This window comes from Callithrix jacchus, chromosome 5 (assembly GCF_049354715.1).
Source record: "Callithrix jacchus isolate 240 chromosome 5, calJac240_pri, whole genome shotgun sequence".
NCBI lineage: Eukaryota > Metazoa > Chordata > Mammalia > Primates > Cebidae > Callithrix > Callithrix jacchus.
The window spans coordinates 82,910,262-82,930,113 of NC_133506.1; the positions used below are offsets into that span (position 1 = coordinate 82,910,262).

Consider the following 19,852-nt stretch of genomic DNA (forward strand, 5'->3'; position numbering starts at 1 on the left):
CACTGTAGCCTTGACCTCCTGGGTTCAAGCAATCCTCCTACCTCAGCCTCCAAAGTAACTGGGGAAAACAGGCATGCACCACCATACCTGGCCAGTTTTTTGTATTTTTAGTAGAAATGGGATCTCACCATGTTACTCAAGATGTTTTCAAACTCATGGGCTCAAGTGATACTCCTGCCTCGGCCTCCCTAGTAGCTGAGATTACAGGCACATGCTACCACTCCTGGCTAATTTTTGTATTTTTAGTAGAGATGGAGTTTTACCGTGTTGGACCAGGCTGATCTCGAATTCCTGATCTCAGGTGATCTGCCTGCCTTGGTCTCCCAAAGTGCTGGCATTACAGGCATGAGCCATTGCACCTGGCCAAGACTTTAAATTGATGTGAAAATCGTGCATTTCACAGTACTGAAAAAAAAAATCTGAAAAATACAAATGCTGAGTTTTTATGATGGTAGAACAATTTTTTTTTTTTTTTTTTTTTTTGAGACCAAGTCTTACCCTTTTGCCCAGGCTGGTGGAGTGAAGTGGTACAATCTTGGCTCATTGCAACTTCTGTCCTCCAGGTTCAAGTGATTCTCCTGCCTCAGCCTCCTGAGTAGCTGGGATTACAGGCATGCACCACCATGCCTGGCTAATTTTTGTATTTTTAGTAGAGATGGGGTTTTGCCATGCTGGCCAGGCTGGTCTCAAACTCCTGACCTCAGGTGATCCACCTGCCTCAGCCTCCCAAAGTGCTAGGATTACAGGCGTGAGCCACCGTGCCCAACCAGCAATTTTTTATTTTTATTTTATTTGTTTATTTATTTATTGAGATGGAGTTTCACTCTTGTTGGCCAGGCTGGAGTGCAATGGCATGATGTTGGCTCACTACAACCTCCACCTCCCAGGCTCAAGCAATTCTGCTGTAGCCTCCCGAGTAGTTGGGATTACAGGTGCCTGCCACCACACCTAATTCTTTGTATTTTTAGTAGAGATGGGGTTTCACCATGTTGGCCAGGCTTGTGATCTGACCTCAGGTGATCCACCCACCTTGACCTACAAAAGTGCTGGTATTAGAGGCGTGAGCCATCACCCCGGGCCTTATTTTTTATTTTTTTGAGACAGGGTTTCACTCTATCATCCACACTGGAATGCAGTGGCTCAATCTCAGCTCATTTGTAGCCTTGACCTTCTGGGTTGAAGTGATTCTCCCACCTCAGCCTGGGAGAGTAGCTGGGACTATAGACATGTGCCACCATGCCTGGCTAATTTTTGTAGCTTTTGTAGAGATGGGGTTTTGCCATGTTGCCCAGGCTGGTCTCAAACTCCTGAGCTCAAGCAGTCTGTCAGCCTTAACTTCCCAAAGTGCTGGGATTACAGATATGAGCCGCCATGCCAGGCCATGAAAGCAATTTTTAAATAATAACTTATTAAATATAGTATTATGTGTAGTACTTATTTCATATAGTACAACTTATTTTAAACTATTTATAGGCTGGGTACAGTGGCTCATGCCTGTAATCCCAGCAGTTTGGGAGGCTGAGGCAGGAGGATTGCTTGAGGTCAGGAGTTTGAGACCAGCCTGGCCAACATGATGAAAACTTGTCTCTACTAAAAATGCAGAATGAGCCGGGCATGGTGGCGTGCACATGTATTCCCAGCTACTTTCGAGGCTGAGATGAGAGGATCACTTGAGCCTGGGAGTTCAAGGCTGCAGTTAGCTATGGTCATGCCACTGCACTCCAGCCTGGATGACAGAGTAAGATCCCATCTCAAAAAAACAAAAACAAAAACAGAGAAAACTATTTATGTGCTTGTGTCTGCTTTATTTTTAAAGGTCTAACTCATCTTATTACTATGGATTTACACCAGAAGGAAATTCAGGGCTTCTTCAACATTCCTGTTGATAATTTAAGAGCATCTCCCTTCTTATTACAGTATATTCAAGAAGAGGTGAGCTAGCTCAAACTTTTTTATTTCAATATTCTGAGTAAGGTTGAAAGATGTATTTCCATTTCCTTAGGGTATCCCTAAAGGATTAAAACTTGATGTATTCTACTTAAAGTACCATTATACTTTATAGATACAGTCCTATGTATTTTAGAATTCTGAATCTGCAATATGTTTCCTTAGTTAAACTCTTAAAATTGCTTTTTCTTTTGGACCTCAAGTACCTAGAATTGGACTATATGATTGTAATGAGTAATTTACCCTCATTACTAGTCTATGCTTGGTCCTGGTCCTGTTTTACATATCCATCTGTCCATCCTGTCTTTGTCCATCCAGTTATGAGAGTCAGCATCCATGATCCCACCTCCCAACAAGAAAACTAGCATCATCATAATGATTTAGAGCTGCTCTTGGGCTCCTTCTCTGTCCTATCCCCTTCCTCCTTCCACCCTAGGGAACCACTGCCCTCAAGCAATGTTGAATTTGTCAAATGCTTTTTCTGTATCAGTGGAGATGATCATGTTTTTTTTTTCCTTCATTCTATTAATGTGGTTTATTACGTTGATTTTTCTCATGTTGAACCACCTTTGCGTCCTGGGATAAATCAGACATTTAATTCTAATATAGTTACATTGGTTTTTCTTTGATATGAGTTAGCACTTTTGTGACTTACTATTTAAGAAGGCTTTTAAAAGTTTAATTTATATTGTACTTAGCTATTTTACTGTTAGCTGTTTTTCTTATATAAATTATTTCTCTCTTTAATAACTTTTCTAGAGAACTTTTTGCAGTACTATATTTAAAAGACAGTAGTTTATAGATTTCTGAGGAACTTCTTTCTGGTAAGAATACAGGGCTTCCTCATTCTCCAGCAATTGAAATAAGCCCTTATAGAGAAAATGAATTTAAGTATTTTTGAAAGAGAAAAATGTAAAATATTCTGCTTTTTTTTCTTTAAAGTTATACACAGGAAACAAAAACTCTAGGCTGGGAGCAGTGGCTAACACCTATAATCCTGGCACTTTGGGAGGCTGAGGTGGGTGGATCACTTGAGGTCAGGTGTTCAGACCAGCCTGACCAACATGGTGAAACCCTGTCTCTACTAAAAATACAAACTTAGCCAGGCGTGGTGGCACGCACCTGTAATCCCAGTTACTTTGGAGGCTGAGGCAGGAGAATTGCTTGAACCTGGGAGGTGGAGGTTGCAGTGAGCCAGGATTGTGCCACAGCACTCCTACCTGGTTGACAGAGCAAGACTCTGTCTCAAAAAAAAAAAAAACAAAACAAAAAAGAAAACACAAATAGTCTAATAAATTCAGAAAATAATGCAGACTTTAGTTTTACCTGGAAAATTTTTCATTGTTTTGAGACAGGTTCTTTCTGTCACCCAAACTGGAGTGCTGTGTTGCCATCATAACTCACTGAAACCTTGAACTCCTGGGCTCAAGAGATTTCTCCTACCTTAGCCTCCTGAGTAGCTGAGACTAGAGGTGTGCCACCACACTTAGCTAATTTTTAAAAAATATTTCTAGAGTTACAGTCTTGCTATGTTGCCCAAGCTGGTCTCAAACTCCTGACCTCAAGTGTTCCTCCGGCTTACCTGAATATTATTCTTAGTTGAGAGAGAAGGTGAGATAAAATCAGCAACTGTCTTGATAAGGAAGGATGAAGAGGGTTAGGCAGAGAGAGGGTGAGAAGGTGAGCACTGAATGTTCAGTTAGCAACTAGCAACATGGAGAAACCTGTCATTTTAGAAGAAATAGAGGAGCCACTGTAGACTTGTATTCTAACCACATCTTGTGGTTTTAGGGGATGTTTCCACTCAAGATAAAGGCATGTTGTGTGCCAATGTCTCAAGGCACAAATGGCAATAGCATCTCTTGAGGGATGCCCTGTGGGTGATCCTAAAGAACGAAGGCTGGGGCACCCTCATGCTGGTTGCAAGGGCAGGCTGGAAGCCTAACCCTAGTCATTGCGTATAGTGCTGGCTTCTACCTCAGGATGACACTGCCTTCTACCTGAAAAAAAATACTAATTTCAGGTTAATTGTTGAGAAGTTAAGGCTGGATGTGGTGACCCACACCTATAATCCCAGCACTTTTAGAGACCAAGGAGGTTGGATTAGTTGAGCCCAGGAGTTCAAGACCATCCTCGGCAAGATGGTAAAACACTGTTTCTACAAAGAATACAAAAATTAGCCAGGTGTAGTGGTGCATGCCTGTAGTCCCAGCTACTCGGGAGGCTGAGAAGTGGGAGGATTGCTTGAGCCTGGGAGATTGAGGCTTCCCAGGAGGTTGAGGCTGCAGTGATCTGAGCGACAGAGTGACACCTTGTCTCAAAAAAAAAAAAAAAAAGTCAGGATTGGCCTCTCTCAACATTTATGAATCAGCAAACTAGGGAATGGTTTTATTTTTGATGTTGAGCTAACAGTGATGGCATTTTAATGATAACATCTTAGTTTTTAAATTTTCTGTCCTTTCAGAAAAAATTTATTTGAACTATAAAAATTAAATACTAGACTGAGCACAGTGGCTCATGCCTGTAATTCCAGTACTTTGGGAGGCCGAGGCAGGCAGATCACAATGTTAGGAGTTTGAGATCAGCATGGCCAACATGGTGAAACCCTGACTCTACTAAAAATACAAAATTAGCTGGGTGTGGTGGTCTGTGCCTGTAATGCCAGCTACTTGGGAGGCAGAGACAGGAAAATCACTTATATTTGGAAGGTGGAAGTTGGAGTAAGCTAAGAGTGAGCCATTGCATTCTAGCCTGGGCAACATGGCAAGACTCCATCTCAAAAAATAAAATAAAATAAATACTCTATGGAAACTTAGTGTTAAAAAGGAATTTTTGTTGTATTGCCCTCTTTTTTGGAGACAGAGTCTCGCTCTGTCGCCCAGACTGGAGTGCAGTGGTGTGATTTTGGCTTACTACAACCTCCGCCTCCTGAGTTCAAGCAAGCATGTCTAGCTAAGTTTTGTGTTTTTAGTAGAGGTGGGGTTTCACCTTGTTGGCCAGGCTAGTTTTGAACTTCTGAACTCCACTGATCTGCCTGCCTCAGCCTCCCAAAGTGCTGGGATTTCAGGTATGAGCTACCACCCCTGGCCTGTATTGCCTTTTTATAGTATGCATATCTTGTCTTTTTTATTTTCTTCTGTTAGAGCTTCTTAAAGCAGTTGGGTAGATACTCATGTTTCACTCAATCTAAGGTGCTGTCAGTCCAGCCTTACATTATTTTATGTCACCAAGAAAGAGAAAAACACTGCTAATTATACTGTGGCACTGTGCCTTCTTGTCACTTAGTGATCTTATTCTGCAGGTTTTGATGCTGACACTTTCCTCTCTGCTAACTCGTACTTTCTGTATCTCTTGTCTTTGTCACTGGAATTTATATACCTTCTGCCAGACTCAGAAAATTCTAGTATTAGGATGTTTGTTGCCTTGAAACTTTTGCCATCTATTCCCAAAGCATCTGGCAGTGTCTGTTGCCTTCCACTGCATTGCTGGGCATGTATCAGGCAGTCCTCTTCTGGTTCAGTCCTTTTCACAGTTTCACCTACTGGTAGGGATCTTCCATTCCTAAGTTTCATGCAGCATTTGATTGTTGCCTTGCAAGAAAATGTAGAATTGTATTATTTTTCCAGTGATGAATATTTGATTCGTGAATATCAAATTACACCCTGATGGTCTCTTCCTGTGTCTTCTGCATACACAATAATTTTTCTTTTTTGACACAGAATTATGCTCTTATTGCTCAGGCTGTAGTGCAATGGTGCAATCTCAGCTCACCACAACCTGTGCCTCTCAGATTCAAGTGATTCTCCTGCCTCAGCCTCCCAAGTAGCTGGGATTACGGGCATGTGCCACCATACTTAGCTAATTTTTTGTATTTTTGTTTTTAGTAGAGATGGAGTTTCCCCACGTTGGTCAGGTTGGTCTCGAACTCCCGACCTCAGGTGATCTATCTGCCTTGGCGCCTCCCAAAGTGCTGGGATTACAGGCACGAGGCATCGTGCCCAGCCAGTTTTTCATTTTAATGAAAAGAATCATAGTGATTCCTTCTGGAGACATTATTATTATTATTATTTTTTATTGTACTTTGGGCTCTGGGGTACATGCATGTGCACATCCTGCATCTTGCAGGATTGTTGCATAAGTACATACATGCCACATCCCCCCCTCCCCACCAACCCTGTTGCCTATATCAGGCATTTCTCCTGGTATTATCCCTCCCCATTCGCCCCACCTCCCCTCCCCTCTACCTCCCCACCTAACCCAGTGAGTGTTGTTCCCTTCCTTGTGCCCAAGTGTTCTCATTGTTCATCACCTGCCTAGGAGTGAAAACATGAGGTGTTTGGTTTTCTGTTCTTGTGTCAGTTTGCTGAGAATGATGGTTTCTAGATTCATCCATGTCTCCACAAAGGACACGAACTCGTCATTTTTTATGGCTGCATAGTATTCCATGGTGTATATGTGCCACATTTTCTTTGTCCAGTCTATCATTGATGGGCATTTGGGTTGATTCCAGGTCTTTGCTACCGTAAACAGTGCTGCAGCGAACATACGTGTACATGTGTCTTTATAATAGAACGATTTATAATCCTTTTTGTATATACCCAGTAATGGGATTGCTGGGTCAAATGGAATTTCTGTTTTTAGGTCCTTGAGGAATCACCACACTGTCTTCCATAATGGTTGAGCTAATTTACACTCCCGCCAGTGTAAAAGTGATCCTTTTTCTCCACATCTTCTCCAGCATCTGTTGTCTTCTGGAGACATTTTAAATGGCAGTTAAACTCAGCCTGAATAGAACAAGTGGTGCCTGTGCCTCACTTGAAGTGAGGCCCATAGGAGTGCTGTGGCCTCTGTGCATGTGAAGGAAAGAAAAAGCACATCCCAGCTGCTGTGGGACACTGCCCGATGTGAGACATCTCAGTTTTGGGGATATTAATATAGGACAAAAAGTGGTTTCATATTTATTAAATATAGTGTATGTTTTTTACTTTTTACATTTATTTTTTTCATTTTTGCTATCAATGACTGGCTCTTCAGCTTGGATATAGTGCATGTTTTAAAACATAACTAAGTATTGTGGTGATAGCCTAGTAATCATTGGTGTGCACCAGGATTTTTCTTTTTCCTTTTTTCTTTGTTTTTGAGATAGGGTCTTGCTCTGTCACCCATAGTAGAGTGCAGTTGCGTGATCAACTTACTGCAGGCTTGACCTCCCGGACGCAAGTGATTCTCCCTCTTCTGCCTCCCAAGTAGCTGGGACCACAGGCTACTGATTTCTAGTGATTTCTCTGATTTCTAATAAGATTGAGTATCCTATGTATTTCTTTGGGGGCAGGGGGCAAGATTTCCCCATCTAAAATAGAGTTTTATCTTTTTTTTTTTTTTTTTTTTTTTGAGACAGTTTCGCTCTTGTTACCCAGGCTGGAGTGCAATGGTGCGATCTCGGCTCACCGCAACCTCCGCCTCCTGGGTTCAGGCAATTCTCCTGCCTCAGCCTCCTGAGTAGCTGCGATTACAGGCACATGCCACCACGCCCAGCTAATTTTTTGTGTATTTAGTAGAGACGGGGTTTCACCATGTTGACCAGGATGGTCTCGATCTCTTGACCTCGTGATCCACCCGCCTCGGCCTCTCAAAGTGCTGGGATTATAGGCTTGAGCCACCGCGCCCAACCTAGAGTTTTATCTTTTTTGCCATGATTTTGAAGTTCACCATGAAGTGTCTGGATGGATCTTTTTTCCATTTATCTCATTAGATACTCAGTGGGTCCCGTTTATTCTTTGGGATTTTTTTTTTTTTTTTTTTTTTAGATGGAGTCTCACTCTTGTCAGCCGGGCTGGAGTGCAGCGACACAATCTTGGCTCACTGCAATCTCCACTGCTTGGGTTCAAGCAATTCTCCTGCCTCAGCCTGTGGAGTAGCTGAATTACAGGTGTGCGCCACTATGCCTGGCTAATTTCTTTTGCATTTTTAGTAGAGAAGGGGTTTCGCCATATTGGCCAGGCTGGTCTTGACTCAGGTGTTCTGCCCGCCTTGGCCTCCTGAAGTGCTGGGATTACAACATGCGTGAGACACTGTGCCCAGCCATCTTTGGGAATTGTTTTTATTTATTAAGTATTTCATCCCTTCTATTTCTTTTATTCTTTTCCTTTGGGAACTATTATGTTTTAAAATTTTGGGTCTCTATAACTTTTAACCACTTATTTTACTTTTTGCATACTTATATATAGCTTTGTCGGGAACTTCCTTGGCTTGATCTCAGGTTTGTTCTTAAAGCTGTGTTCATTCTGCTGTTCAGCCAGCCAGCTACTGAGTTTCTTTAGACCATAATCACTTCCTCTTCTTTAATTTATTTTTGGTTCTTTTTCATGATAACTTGTTCCTTCTTGATGTATATAACTTCCCATTTTAACCTCTGTAGAGACAATAGATCTGTTTTTGTTAAATCTGTTTCTTTTAGGCCCTTTAATTGTTTTATTAACTGTTTTCTTGGTTAAGAAAAGATCTGTTTCTTTTAGGCCCTTTAATTGTTTTATTAACTGTTTTCTTGGTTCTGTCTTTTCTTGTCTGGGTTTGGTAATGTTTGATGATGTTTGATGAGACAAGGAAGTACATGAAACAGTTCAGAAAGACTGCCAGCAAAAATAATGCAAGTGCCCAAATGGAAATATATTTTACTGCTTTACTTCCTGAGAGTGTTGGATAAATTAGGCCTTCCTGTAGATACAGCTGAACCATGTGATTATGCTGGATGCAACTGTAGTAGATTCTTCACATTAATCATTTTTTTTGTTCATTTGCTAAGCAGTTATTATTTAGTGCTTGTTATTAGGCATTGTATTACACATGGTGCTAGATGTTATTAACTGCTTATAGTAAAATTCATTGGTATAATTGTGAGGAAAAAAGCAATAAGAATATAGTTAATATATTTTTTTAAAATAGTGATGGGCTGATTATGCTTTAACAAATTGGTTTCTTCAGCATGTTATGACTGCGATACATTAAATAGCCATTTGTTTGGACTGCACTAATTTGGACTTCAACTGTCAGCTTATATTCAGATTGAATTGGATATCCTTGTACTTTGAAATTACATGTAATTAGGATTCTTGTTGGCTAGATATATAGAAACATCTTAATACTATATTATTAGTATTTGCGGGCAGAGATATGAGCTAATCACCAATTATTCCTTTTTTCTTAAAAGAAATCTTTGTGGCTCGTACCTTAGTAATATTTTTCCTTTTTTTTTGGTTTTCACATTTTTATTGGGAGCTGGGAGAGGGCCCGCCTTGGTCAGTGGAGGTGCTCACAGGTACTTCAGTCACTCCAGGCTGGGCCCATGGGGGTCCTGGCAGTGGCTGGGTATGTCAGGCATGTTCCTATCATCGAGGACAGGCACTGGGTAGTTGTAGGGCGTGGCCTTGTTGATCATGACAGAGTACTTGAAGTAGGGGCTAAGTGGGGGCAGAATTATAGCTAGGGTCCCGATGAAGAAGGACATGACCAGTACTGGCTCCTTGGCCCAAGCATTCGTGAGGAAGGCGCTGAGTCTCGCGGCCATCTTGGTCTTGGCGGCTGCAACAACCAGTAATATTTTTTCTTTTTTTTGAGACAGAGTTTCACTCTTGTTACCCAGGCTGGAGTGCAATGGCGCGATCTTGGCTCACCGCAACCTCCACCTCCTGGGTTCAGGCAATTCTCCTGCTTCAGCCTCCCGAGTAGCTGGGATTACAGGCACACACCACCATTTTTTTAATATTTTTAGTAGAGACGGGTTTCACTATGTTGACCAGGATGGTCTCGATCTCTTGACCTCGTGATCCACCCGCCTCAGCCTCCCAAAGTGCTGGGATTACAGGCTTGAGCCACCGCGCCCGGCCAATATTTTTTCATAGGTAGGTTCCTTTCTTCATTTTCCAAAGGAGAATTTTACTTTGAACTTTTTCTTTTTTTTGGAAAACATTCAACTAACCAAGCATTTTTGGGTCTGTTGGAATTTAGCGTTTTGTTGATTGTTGGAATAGCCTCTTAGAGACATGCAGTAATGTCTGACTTCCTGTCCCTCACAGATCCTGGATTACAGGAATGCAGTAATCGTGGCCAAGTCTCCAGCCTCGGCGAAGAGGTAGGTGGGAATCTCAAAATCTCTTTTTGGATCTACTTCTAAGTATTGTGTCCCTGATGAGTTCCAAGCATTCTAAGTTGAACTTCCGTGGTTCCCAGTGATATGTCTTATTTTTCTTCCATGAATGAAGAATTAAGATCATTTTATCGACTCCATTTATTAAGTAAATATTTTAATTTCCTCTCTCTTTTTTCTAATCCTAATCTATGATTGCCAGACATATTTTTAAAGTTATCTTCTACTTACATTTTCTTTTATTTCTTTGTATTTTATTATTTTTTTTAATTTTCTTTATTTTTTTTGAGAGAGTTTCGCTCCTGTTGCCCAGGCTATAGTGCAGTGGTGCAGTGTTGGCTCACTGCAACCTTCACATCCTGGGTTCAAGCGATTCTCCTGCCTCAGCTCCCCAAGTAGCTGGGATTACAGGTGTGCACTATCACATCCTGCTAATTATTGTATTTTTAGTGGAGACGGGGTTTCACCTTGTTGGTCAGGCTAGTCTCAAACTGTTGACCTCAGGTGATCCTCCCACCTTGGCCTTCCAAAGTGCTGGGATGACAGGTGTGAGCCACAACACCTGGCCTTATTTTTATTTTTAATAGTAGAAACAGAGTTTTGCCATGTTATTTAGGCCAGTCTTGAACTACTGAGGCTCAAGTGATCCGCCTACCCAGCTTAGCCTCCTCAAGTGCTGGGATTACAGGCATGAGCTACCATACCTGACCTCAATCACATTTCTTGACCAAAGCCATCCAGGATTGGGGAATACGTTCTAGTGTTTACCCCAGATCCAGATTGAAAATCACTTGTCAATCTTCAAGTCTAGTGTTTACAGTATTGGTGAATATTTACAGTACTGGTGAATATTTACATTACTGGCAAACAACTTTGTAGGTGTTTAGTGCCTCTTATTTGAGAAACTCAGAAATTGATTAACAGAATTTTATTCAGCTGACAGGCCAGTTATTTGTGTGTGTTAAAGGTGACACTTTACAAAACTGGCACAACCTGAGGCGTACAAAAGGGGCAGCCTTGAGAGTCAGTAGAGTGACTTATATGTAACCTAGAGTAACCGATGTGTCACTAATACATACTTAAAATTGTATGTTGGTTGAGAGGATTTTGTATACCAATGTTTTGTGGCGAAGCTACCCCATGGTAGAGGGAAAGAACAAAATCACTTGTAGGAATAAAGCCTTTTTCCTAAAAAGCCCTTTTAAAATTGTTTTCCAGTTAAATACCTTTGCTCACTAGATTGTTGTTGAGTCCTGTGTAATGAAAGAAAGTGTAGGATGCCTCCACTCTAGGCCCATGGGCTGGCAGTATTGAAGGAGGGAGGAGAACTTGCACACAGTAAGCCATTGATTTAAAAAGCATTTCACATAGGTCATTGGACATTGTAAATTAAGAATAGCACTTTAATATGTGGACTTAGTATATTAAATAAAATAAATTGGCATTTGAAATAAAACCATTACATGGCTGTGTTCTTGTGACTGACTTTCCCATCCCAGTCAGGCCTGTGTTCACCCAAGTAGCTGTATCCTTCAAGTAGCTGTATCATCTGGTCTCCTCTTGTCCATTTGATTAAATTGTAAGAAACAAACTGAATTTTAGAATGTAAACTTTTCAAATAGCTTTTCCAAACATTTGTTCAAAGGCTGAATTAATTTTATTTAGTCATTTTTCTCTGATATACATGCTTTAAAAAAATTAAGGTGAAAAAACACACATGTACAAACAATCATTTTAAAGTATGGAATTCACTGACGTTTAGTGCATTCACAGTGTTGTGTAACCACTACCTGTCTCTATTTTCAGAACATTTTCATCCCAAAAGAACACCTTCCCATTCAGCAATCATTCCCTATCCCTTCACCCTCTGTCCCTTGGGAGCCACTAATCTGATTTCTGTTTTTGTTCATTTACCTATTCTGGACATTTCATGTAAATGGAATCACATAGTTTGTGGTCCTTTGTATCTGGTTTCTTTCACTTAGCATGTTTTCAAGATTTATCTATGGTGTAGCATACAGTGTCTCAGTCTTTTTGATTGCTGAGTAATATTGCATTGTATGTGAATATTGCAGTTTATCCATTCATCTGTTGATGGACACTTATGTTGTTTTTACTTTTTGGCTATTATGAATAGTACTCCTGTGATTATTCATGTGTTATTTTCTGTGTAGACGTAAGTTTTCGTTTCTTGTGGTTATCTGTTAGGACTGGAATTGCTGAGTCATATAGCAGTTTTGTTTATGTTTTGAGGAACTACCAAGCTCTTTTCCACTGCAGCTGCCTATTTTACATTCCCACCAGCAGTGTATGAGGGTTCCCGTTTCTCTACATCCTCACCAACACTTATTCTCCGATTTTTTTCATTATAGTCATCCTAGTGGGTGTGAAATGATACCTTATTGTGGTTTTGATTTGTATTTCCCTAATGATTAATGACATTGATGTTGAGTATCTTTTGTTTTCAAATGAGGTAAGGTCTTGTTATGTTGTTTAGGCTGGGCTGAAACTCATGGGCTCAATCAATCCTTCTGCCTCAGTCTGCTTATCATATTTTTATGTGCCTTTTGGCCATTTGTTTATCTTTGGAAAAATGCCTGTTCACACCTTTTGCCCATTTAATAATTGGGTTGTCTTTTTGTTGAGTTGTAAGCACTCTTTATATATTCTACATACTAAACCCTTGTTAGATACATGATTTACAGATACTTTATATCTTCAGATTGTCTTTTCACTTGATAGTGTTCTTTGACACAAAATGGTTTTAATATTGATAAGGTTCAATTTATCTTTTTTGTTTGTTATTGCCTCTGCTTCTGATGTTGCTACGTCTAAGAATCCATTGGCCAGCTGCAGTGGCTCGTTCCTGTAATCTCAGCACTTTGGGAGGCTGAGACAAGAGGATCACTTGACCCCAGAAGTTTGGGACCAGCCAGGGCAATATAGTGGACCTTGTTTCTAAAAAAAAAAAAAAAAAATTAATTGGGTGTGGTGGCATGTGTCTATGGTTCTGGCTACTTGGGAGGCTGAGGTGGGAGGATTGTTTAAGCCCAAGAGGTCAAGGCTGCAGTGAGCCGTGATTGCACCACTGCATTCCAGTCTGTTGGCAGAGCCAGATCCTATCTCAAAAAAAAAAAAAAAAAGAAACAAAGAATCCATTGCCAAATCCGAGGTCATGAAGTTTACCTCTATATTTTCTCCTAATGCTCTTATATTTAGGTTTTTGATCTTTTTTTTTTTTTTTTTTTTTACCTGAGATGGAGTCTTGCTCTGTTGCCCAGGCTGGAGTGCAGTGCCACGATCTTGACTCACTACAACCTCTGCCTCCTAGGTTCAAGCAATTCTCCTGCCTCAGCCTCTTGAGTAGCTGGGATTACAGGCATGTGCCACCATGCCTGCCTATTTTTTGTATTTTTATTAGAGACGGGTTTCACCATGTTGGTCAGGCTGGTCTCAAACTCCTGACCTCAAGTGATCTGCCTGCCTTGGACTCCCAGAGTGCTGAGATTATGGGCGTGAACCACTGTACCTGGCTGGTCTTTAATCATTTTGAGTTAATATGTGTAGATGGAGTAAGATGGGCCTCCAGCTTCATTCTAAGCATGTGGAGATACAATTATTTCAGTACCATTTGTTGAAAACCTATCTTTTCTCCATTATATTGCCTTTGCTCTTTCATCAAAGATCAGTTAACAATATTTACGTAGGTCTATTTCTGGGCTGTCTGTTTTGTTCCATTTATATATTTGTCTTTTCTTTCACCAATCCCACAGTCTTGATTACTACAGCTTTTTTTTTTAGACTTAAGTCTCATGCTGTGTCACCTAGGCCAGAGTGCAGTGGCTTGATCTCAGCTCAGTGCAGCCTCCGCCTCCTAGGTTTGAGTGATTCTTGTGCCTCAGCCTCCCAAGTAGCTGGGCTAACAGGTTTGCACCACCACGCTTGGCTAATTTTTGTGTTTTTAGTAGAGATGGGGTTTTGCCATGTTGGCCAGGCTGGTCTCGAACGCCTGACTTCAAGTTATCCTGACCTCAAGTTATCCTCCCAAAGTATTAGGATTACAGGCATCAGCCACTGCACCCGATCACTACAGGTTTTTATTTATTTTTTTTTTAGATGGAGTTTTGCTCTTGTTGCCCAGGCTGCGTGATCTTGGCTCACTGCAACCTCTACCTCCCAGGTTCAAGCAACTCTCCTGCCTCAGCCTCACAAGTAGCTGGGATTACAGGCGTGCCCACTATGTCTCGCTAATTTTGTGTTAGTAGAGATGGGGTTTCACTATGTTGGTCAGGCTGGTCTCCAACTCCTGACCTCAGGTGATCCACCCATCTCAGCTTCCCAAAGTGCTGGGATTATAGGCATGAGCCACCACGCCTGGCCCTCTATAGCTTTTTTTTTCTTGAGACAGAGTCTCGCTCTGTTGCCCAGTACCCAGGCTGGAGTGCAGTGGCACAGTCTCAGCTCACTGCAAACTCCCCCTCCCAGGTTCAAGCAATTCTCTGCCTCAGCCTCCCAAGTAGCTACGATTACAGGCACCCACCAACACACCCAGCTAATTTTTTTTGGGGGGGGGGACAGAGTCTTGCTCTGTTGCCAGGCACCAGGCTGGAGTAGAGTGGCATGGTCTTGGCTCACTGCAATCTCCACCTCCCAGGTTCAAGAAATTCTCCTGCCTTAGCCTCCCAAGTAGCTGGGACTACAGGCATGCACCACCACGCCCAGGTAATTTTTGTATTTTTTAGTAGAGACGATGTTTCACCATGTTGGCCAGGATGGTCTCTATCTCTTGACCTTGTGATCTGCCTGCCACTGCCTCCCAAAGTGCTGGGATTACAGGTGTGAGCTACTGCGCCTGGCCCAATTTTTGTATTTTTAGTAGAGACAGGGTTTCACCATCTTGGCCAGGCTGGTCTTGAACTTCTAACTTCGTGATTCACCTGCCTCAGCCTCCCAAAGTGCTGGGATTACAGGTGTGAGCCACTCCACTGAGCCTTAATAGTCTTAAAGTTGGGTATTGTCAGTCTTTCTAACTTTGTTCTTCAAGATTGTGTTGGCTATTCTGGGCCTTTTCCTCTTCATATAAACCTCAGAATCGGTTTTTGAAATCCACAGAATAACTTTTTGGGATTTAGATTGGGGTTTGCATTAAATCTATAGACTATAAATCGTTCTGCTGTAAAGACACATGCACACAAATGTTCATTGCAGCACTGTTTACAATAGCAAAGACCTGGAACCAACCCAAATGTCCATCGATGATAGACTGGACTGGGAAAATGTGGCACATATACACCATGGAATATTATGCAGCAATCAAAAACGATGAGTTCGTGTCCTTTGTAGGGACATGGATGAATCTGGAGAACATCATTCTCAGCAAACTGACACAAGAACAGAAAATGAAATACCGCATGTTCTCAGTCATAGGCGGGTGATGAACAATGAGAACACATGCACACAGGGAGGGGAGCACTACACACTGGGTTCTGTTGGGGGGAATAGAGGAGGCACAGCAGATGAGGGGAGCCGGAGAGGGATAGCATGGGGAGAAATGCCAGATGTGGGTGAAGGGGAGGAAGGCAGCAAATCACAATGCCACGTGTGTACCTATGCAACTATCTTGCATGTTCTTCACATGTACCCCAAAACCTAACATGCAATTAAAAAAAAAAATCTATAGATCAAATTGGGAGAACTGACATCTTGACAATATTGAGTCTTCCTATCCATAAACATGGAATATCTTTTTGTTTTTGTCGTCGTTTTTTGAGATGGAGTTTTTGCTCCTGTTGTCCAGGCTGGAGTACAGTGGCATAATCTCAGCTCACTGTAACTTCCGCCTCATGGGTTCAAGCAATTTTCCTGCCTCAGCCTCCTGAGTAGCTGGGATTACAGGCCCACAGCACCATGCCCAACTGATTTTTTGTATTTTTTATAGAAATGGGGTTTCATCATGTTGGCCAGGCTGGTCTTGAACTCCTGACCTCAGATGATCTACATGCTTCAGCCTCCCAAAGTGCAGGGATTACAGGCATGAGCCACCGTGCCTGACCTGGGTTACAATTTTTTAAAAATTCTTCTTTGATTTCTGTCTTCAGAGTTTTGTAGTTTTCCTCATATAGATTTGTACTTTTTTTTTTTTTTTTTAAGAGACTAAGTCTTGTTCTGTTTACCCAGGCTGGAGTGCACTGGTGCCATCACAGCTCAGTACAGCCCTGAATTCCTGGGCTCATGCAATTCTTTCATTTCAGCCTCCTAAGTAGCTAGGACTCTAGGTGTGCACCACCATGCCTGGCTAATGAAAAAAAAATTTTTTTTTTTTGGGTAGAGATGGGGTTCTGACTGTTGCTTAGGCTGGTCTTGAACTCCTGGGCTCAGTCTCCCAGTGTTGGGATTACAGGCATGAGCCATCACATCCAGCCCATCTTTTGTTATATTTATACCTAAATAAATATTTCTTTGGGTTTTTTAATATTTTTTTAGACATTTTTTTCTTTAGTTCTATGAACATATTTATGATAACTAATTTATTCTGTCTAGTTATTCTGACATTGGGCTTTTTCAGAGATCATTCTGACATTGGGCTTTTTCAGAGAGCACTGCTTTTTTCCTGTGTATGGGCCATGTTTTTCTTTTTTTAAATTAAAAAAAAAAAACCTTACCTTAATTTAATTTTTATTTTATGATGGAGTCTCACCGTGTTGCCCAGGCTGGAGTGCCGTGGTGTGATCTCAGCTCGCTGCAACCTCTGCCTCCTGGGTTCCAGCGATTCCCCTGCCTCAGCCTCCTGAGTAGCTGGGATTACAGGCATGTGCCACCACAAATAAATTATTTGTTTTTTAGTAGAGACGGGATTTTACCATGTTGGCCGGGCTGGTCTTAAACTCCTGACCTTTGGTGATGCACCTGTCTTGGCCTCCCAAAGTGCTGGGGTTACTGATGGCAGCTATCGTGCCTGGCCAAAACTTACTTAAAAAAAAAAATACAGAAACAGGATCTTGCTATGTTTCTGGGCCAGTGACAAACTCCTGGCCTCAAGCAGTCCTCCTGCCTTGGCCTCCCAAAGTTCTAGAATTACAGGTGTGAGCCATCATGCCTGGCCCATGGTTTCCTTTTTGTTTGCATGCTTTGTAAATTTAAGTTAAAAACAACATTTAAAAATTATGTAATGTGAAAAATCTGAGCATCAGCTTCTACCTCCATCAATTCCCAGGGTTTGTGGTTGCTGTTTCTGTGATATGTTTGTTTAGTGGCTCTCCTGTGCCAATTCTGTAAAGTCTGTATTCTTTGTAGCATTCAGCCACTGAAGTCTCTGCTTGGTTAGCTTACTGACCAGCTAATGTTTGGACAGAGATTTCCTGAAATGCCTTGAACCAATAAATCTCCCACCCTCTTCAAGGATCTGTGTGTGCATGTTTGTACATGTCTTCAATTCTCCCAACAGCTTACAACTCTGCCTTAGCCTTTACTTCCTTGTTGTACAGTGCCCTGAGTTCAAGGTTAGGAACTTTTGCAGTCCTTCCTGGGTAAGCGCATGTTCTTCACAGGCAGTAATAAGCTTTTCAAGGCCCATATGGCCATCTAATCCCCCAGATTTTTCTTTTTTTTTTTTTTTTTTTTGTCTAGCCGGTTGTCTAGACTCAACTGGTTCTGTCACTTCAGGCAGCTGCAGTGTTAAACCGTTGCTGTTAATTGTTCATCTGCTCTGGGGATAGGACTGTTCACACAGAGTGAGCTCTAAGGTCATATTCTCTAGCCCCGAGTCTCAGCGAGCTGCCAGATAGGCATAATAGAGATGGTTATCTGAGAATGGGCTTCTTGAGATGCTCCAAACTCATTCTTTTCCCACCAGTGGTTGGTAGGCTTCTGTTTCTCACAGCTACCATGGTTATGAGTATTCTAATTTTTGTCTATGGCAGAACTGGAGAGAGAGGCATGGGAATAGGGCAAGTTAAAATACACAGTTTCCTGTGTGTGTGTGTGTGTGTGTATGACAGGATCTTACTCTGATACCCAGACTGGAGTGCAGTGGTGTGATTATGGCTCACTGCACCCTTAACTTCCCAGGCTCAGGTGATCCTCCCACCTCAGCCTCCCAAATAGCTGAAACCACAGGCATGCACCACCATGCCTGGCTAATTTTTGTGTTTTTATTGTAGAGATGGGAGTCTCACTATATTGTCCAGTCTGGTCTCCAACTCCTGGCCCCAGAGTGATCTGCCCATCTCAGCCTCTCAAAGTGTTGGGATAATAGTTGTGACCCACCGTGTCTGGCCCAGAGTTTGCTCTTTAACAAGATTCAGCTGTTTTTCTTAAACATTCCTCGGATTGTTGCAGGCTGTTAGTTAACTTCCACAGTTTTGTAAAAGTTAATTTTTCCAACATTTTTTAGTTTTTCTTTTTTTTAATGGAGGAGCAGATTTTTCGTCATCCATTATTCTGACATTCTAGGGTGCTTCTTCTCTAGAGTGGTTTTTGTTTGTTTGTTTTGAGACAGAGTTTCACTCTTGTCACCTAGGCTAGATTGCCGTGGTGCCATCTCAGCTCACTGCAACTTCTGCCTCCTGGGTTTAAGCAGTTCTCCTGTCTCAGCCTCCCAAGTAGCTGGGATTACAGGTGTGAGCCACCATGCCCAGCCCTCTATAGTGTTTTGAGTATCTCATTATTAGCTGTTTTAATGGTTGTTCTAAGTATTTCATTACATATACAAAACATATTAAAATATACTGGTGTCATTTTATCAGTTTGAATGAAATATAAAAGCCATACCTCTTTCTCTTTGTGTCTTTTTACTCTCCCTGTTTTTAATATATTTGTCTTAAATATTTCCTATACATACATTTATAGCAGTGTCAGGCTGTTGGAATTTGCTTTTTTTTTTTTTTTTTTTTTTGAGACAGTGTCTCACTTTGTCACCAGGCTGGAGGGCAGTGGAGTGATCTCAGCTCACTATAACCTGTGCCTCCCAGGTTCAAGCGATTCTCCTGCCTCAGACTCCCAGGTAGCTAGGACTACATACAGGTGCATGCCACCACACCCAGCTAATATTTGTATTTTTAGTAGAGATGGGGTTTCACAACGTTGAGGCCGGTCTTGAACTCCTGACCTCAGGTGATCTACCCACCTCGGCCTCCCAAAGTGCTGGGATTACAGGTGTGAGCCACTGTGCCCAGCTATGATTTTATTTCTCTTAAGAGCATTATGTTTTGTAGAGGTTGGTAGAATTGAAACATTATTCTAGGAATTGGCAAACCTCCACAGATCCCAGATGAAAAGAATTCCTTAGAGGACAACTAATAGGTCAGTTCTTTGGCACCAATTTTGTTTGCAAAGCCAATCTTGAATTTCAAGGAGGAACTAATAATCTGTGTGATGCCAGCTCTTTTGAAGACTCTGCCATTGTATTTATTTGAAACTTTTTTCTCTTGAAAGTTTTTTAAAAACTTGAAATTTTTATAAGGATTAATTTAAAGTTATGTGAACACTCTTGGGATAGTTATCAAATGTTATTAAAATATTCTCTGTTTATGATGTTCCCTCTTTTCTCTAAGGACAAATATTCTGTCTTACACACACACATAAATATATTTTACTGACTTTACTGTTTTTGACCTGGACAGTCCTGCTTCTGTGAAGGTTTATTATTTTTTCCTTGAAATATAAATTAAATTCCTTATAGATAGGACCAGACCAATAAATGTTTACTTACATGTGTCAGAGATTGTTTGTTTGTTTGTTTGTTTAAGACATGGTCTTTCTCTA

The 19,852-nt window shown here is 41.4% G+C and overlaps 1 protein-coding gene and 1 pseudogene across 17 annotated transcripts in view; one reads left to right on the top strand and one right to left on the bottom strand.

The window, feature by feature from the left end:
* Positions 1-19,852, top strand: part of PRPSAP2 (phosphoribosyl pyrophosphate synthetase associated protein 2) — a 61,736-nt gene that overhangs the window by 19,720 nt on the left and 22,164 nt on the right. For all 17 annotated transcript variants that reach the window (XM_035303097.3, XM_078373125.1, XM_078373126.1 and 14 more), the window contains 2 exons: positions 1,817-1,932; positions 10,020-10,075. In XM_035303097.3, coding sequence (XP_035158988.1) covers positions 1,817-1,932; positions 10,020-10,075 — 172 coding nt within the window. The remainder of the gene's footprint in view (positions 1-1,816; positions 1,933-10,019; positions 10,076-19,852) is intronic.
* Positions 9,180-9,526, bottom strand: LOC108591536 (NADH dehydrogenase [ubiquinone] 1 alpha subcomplex subunit 3 pseudogene; annotated as a pseudogene).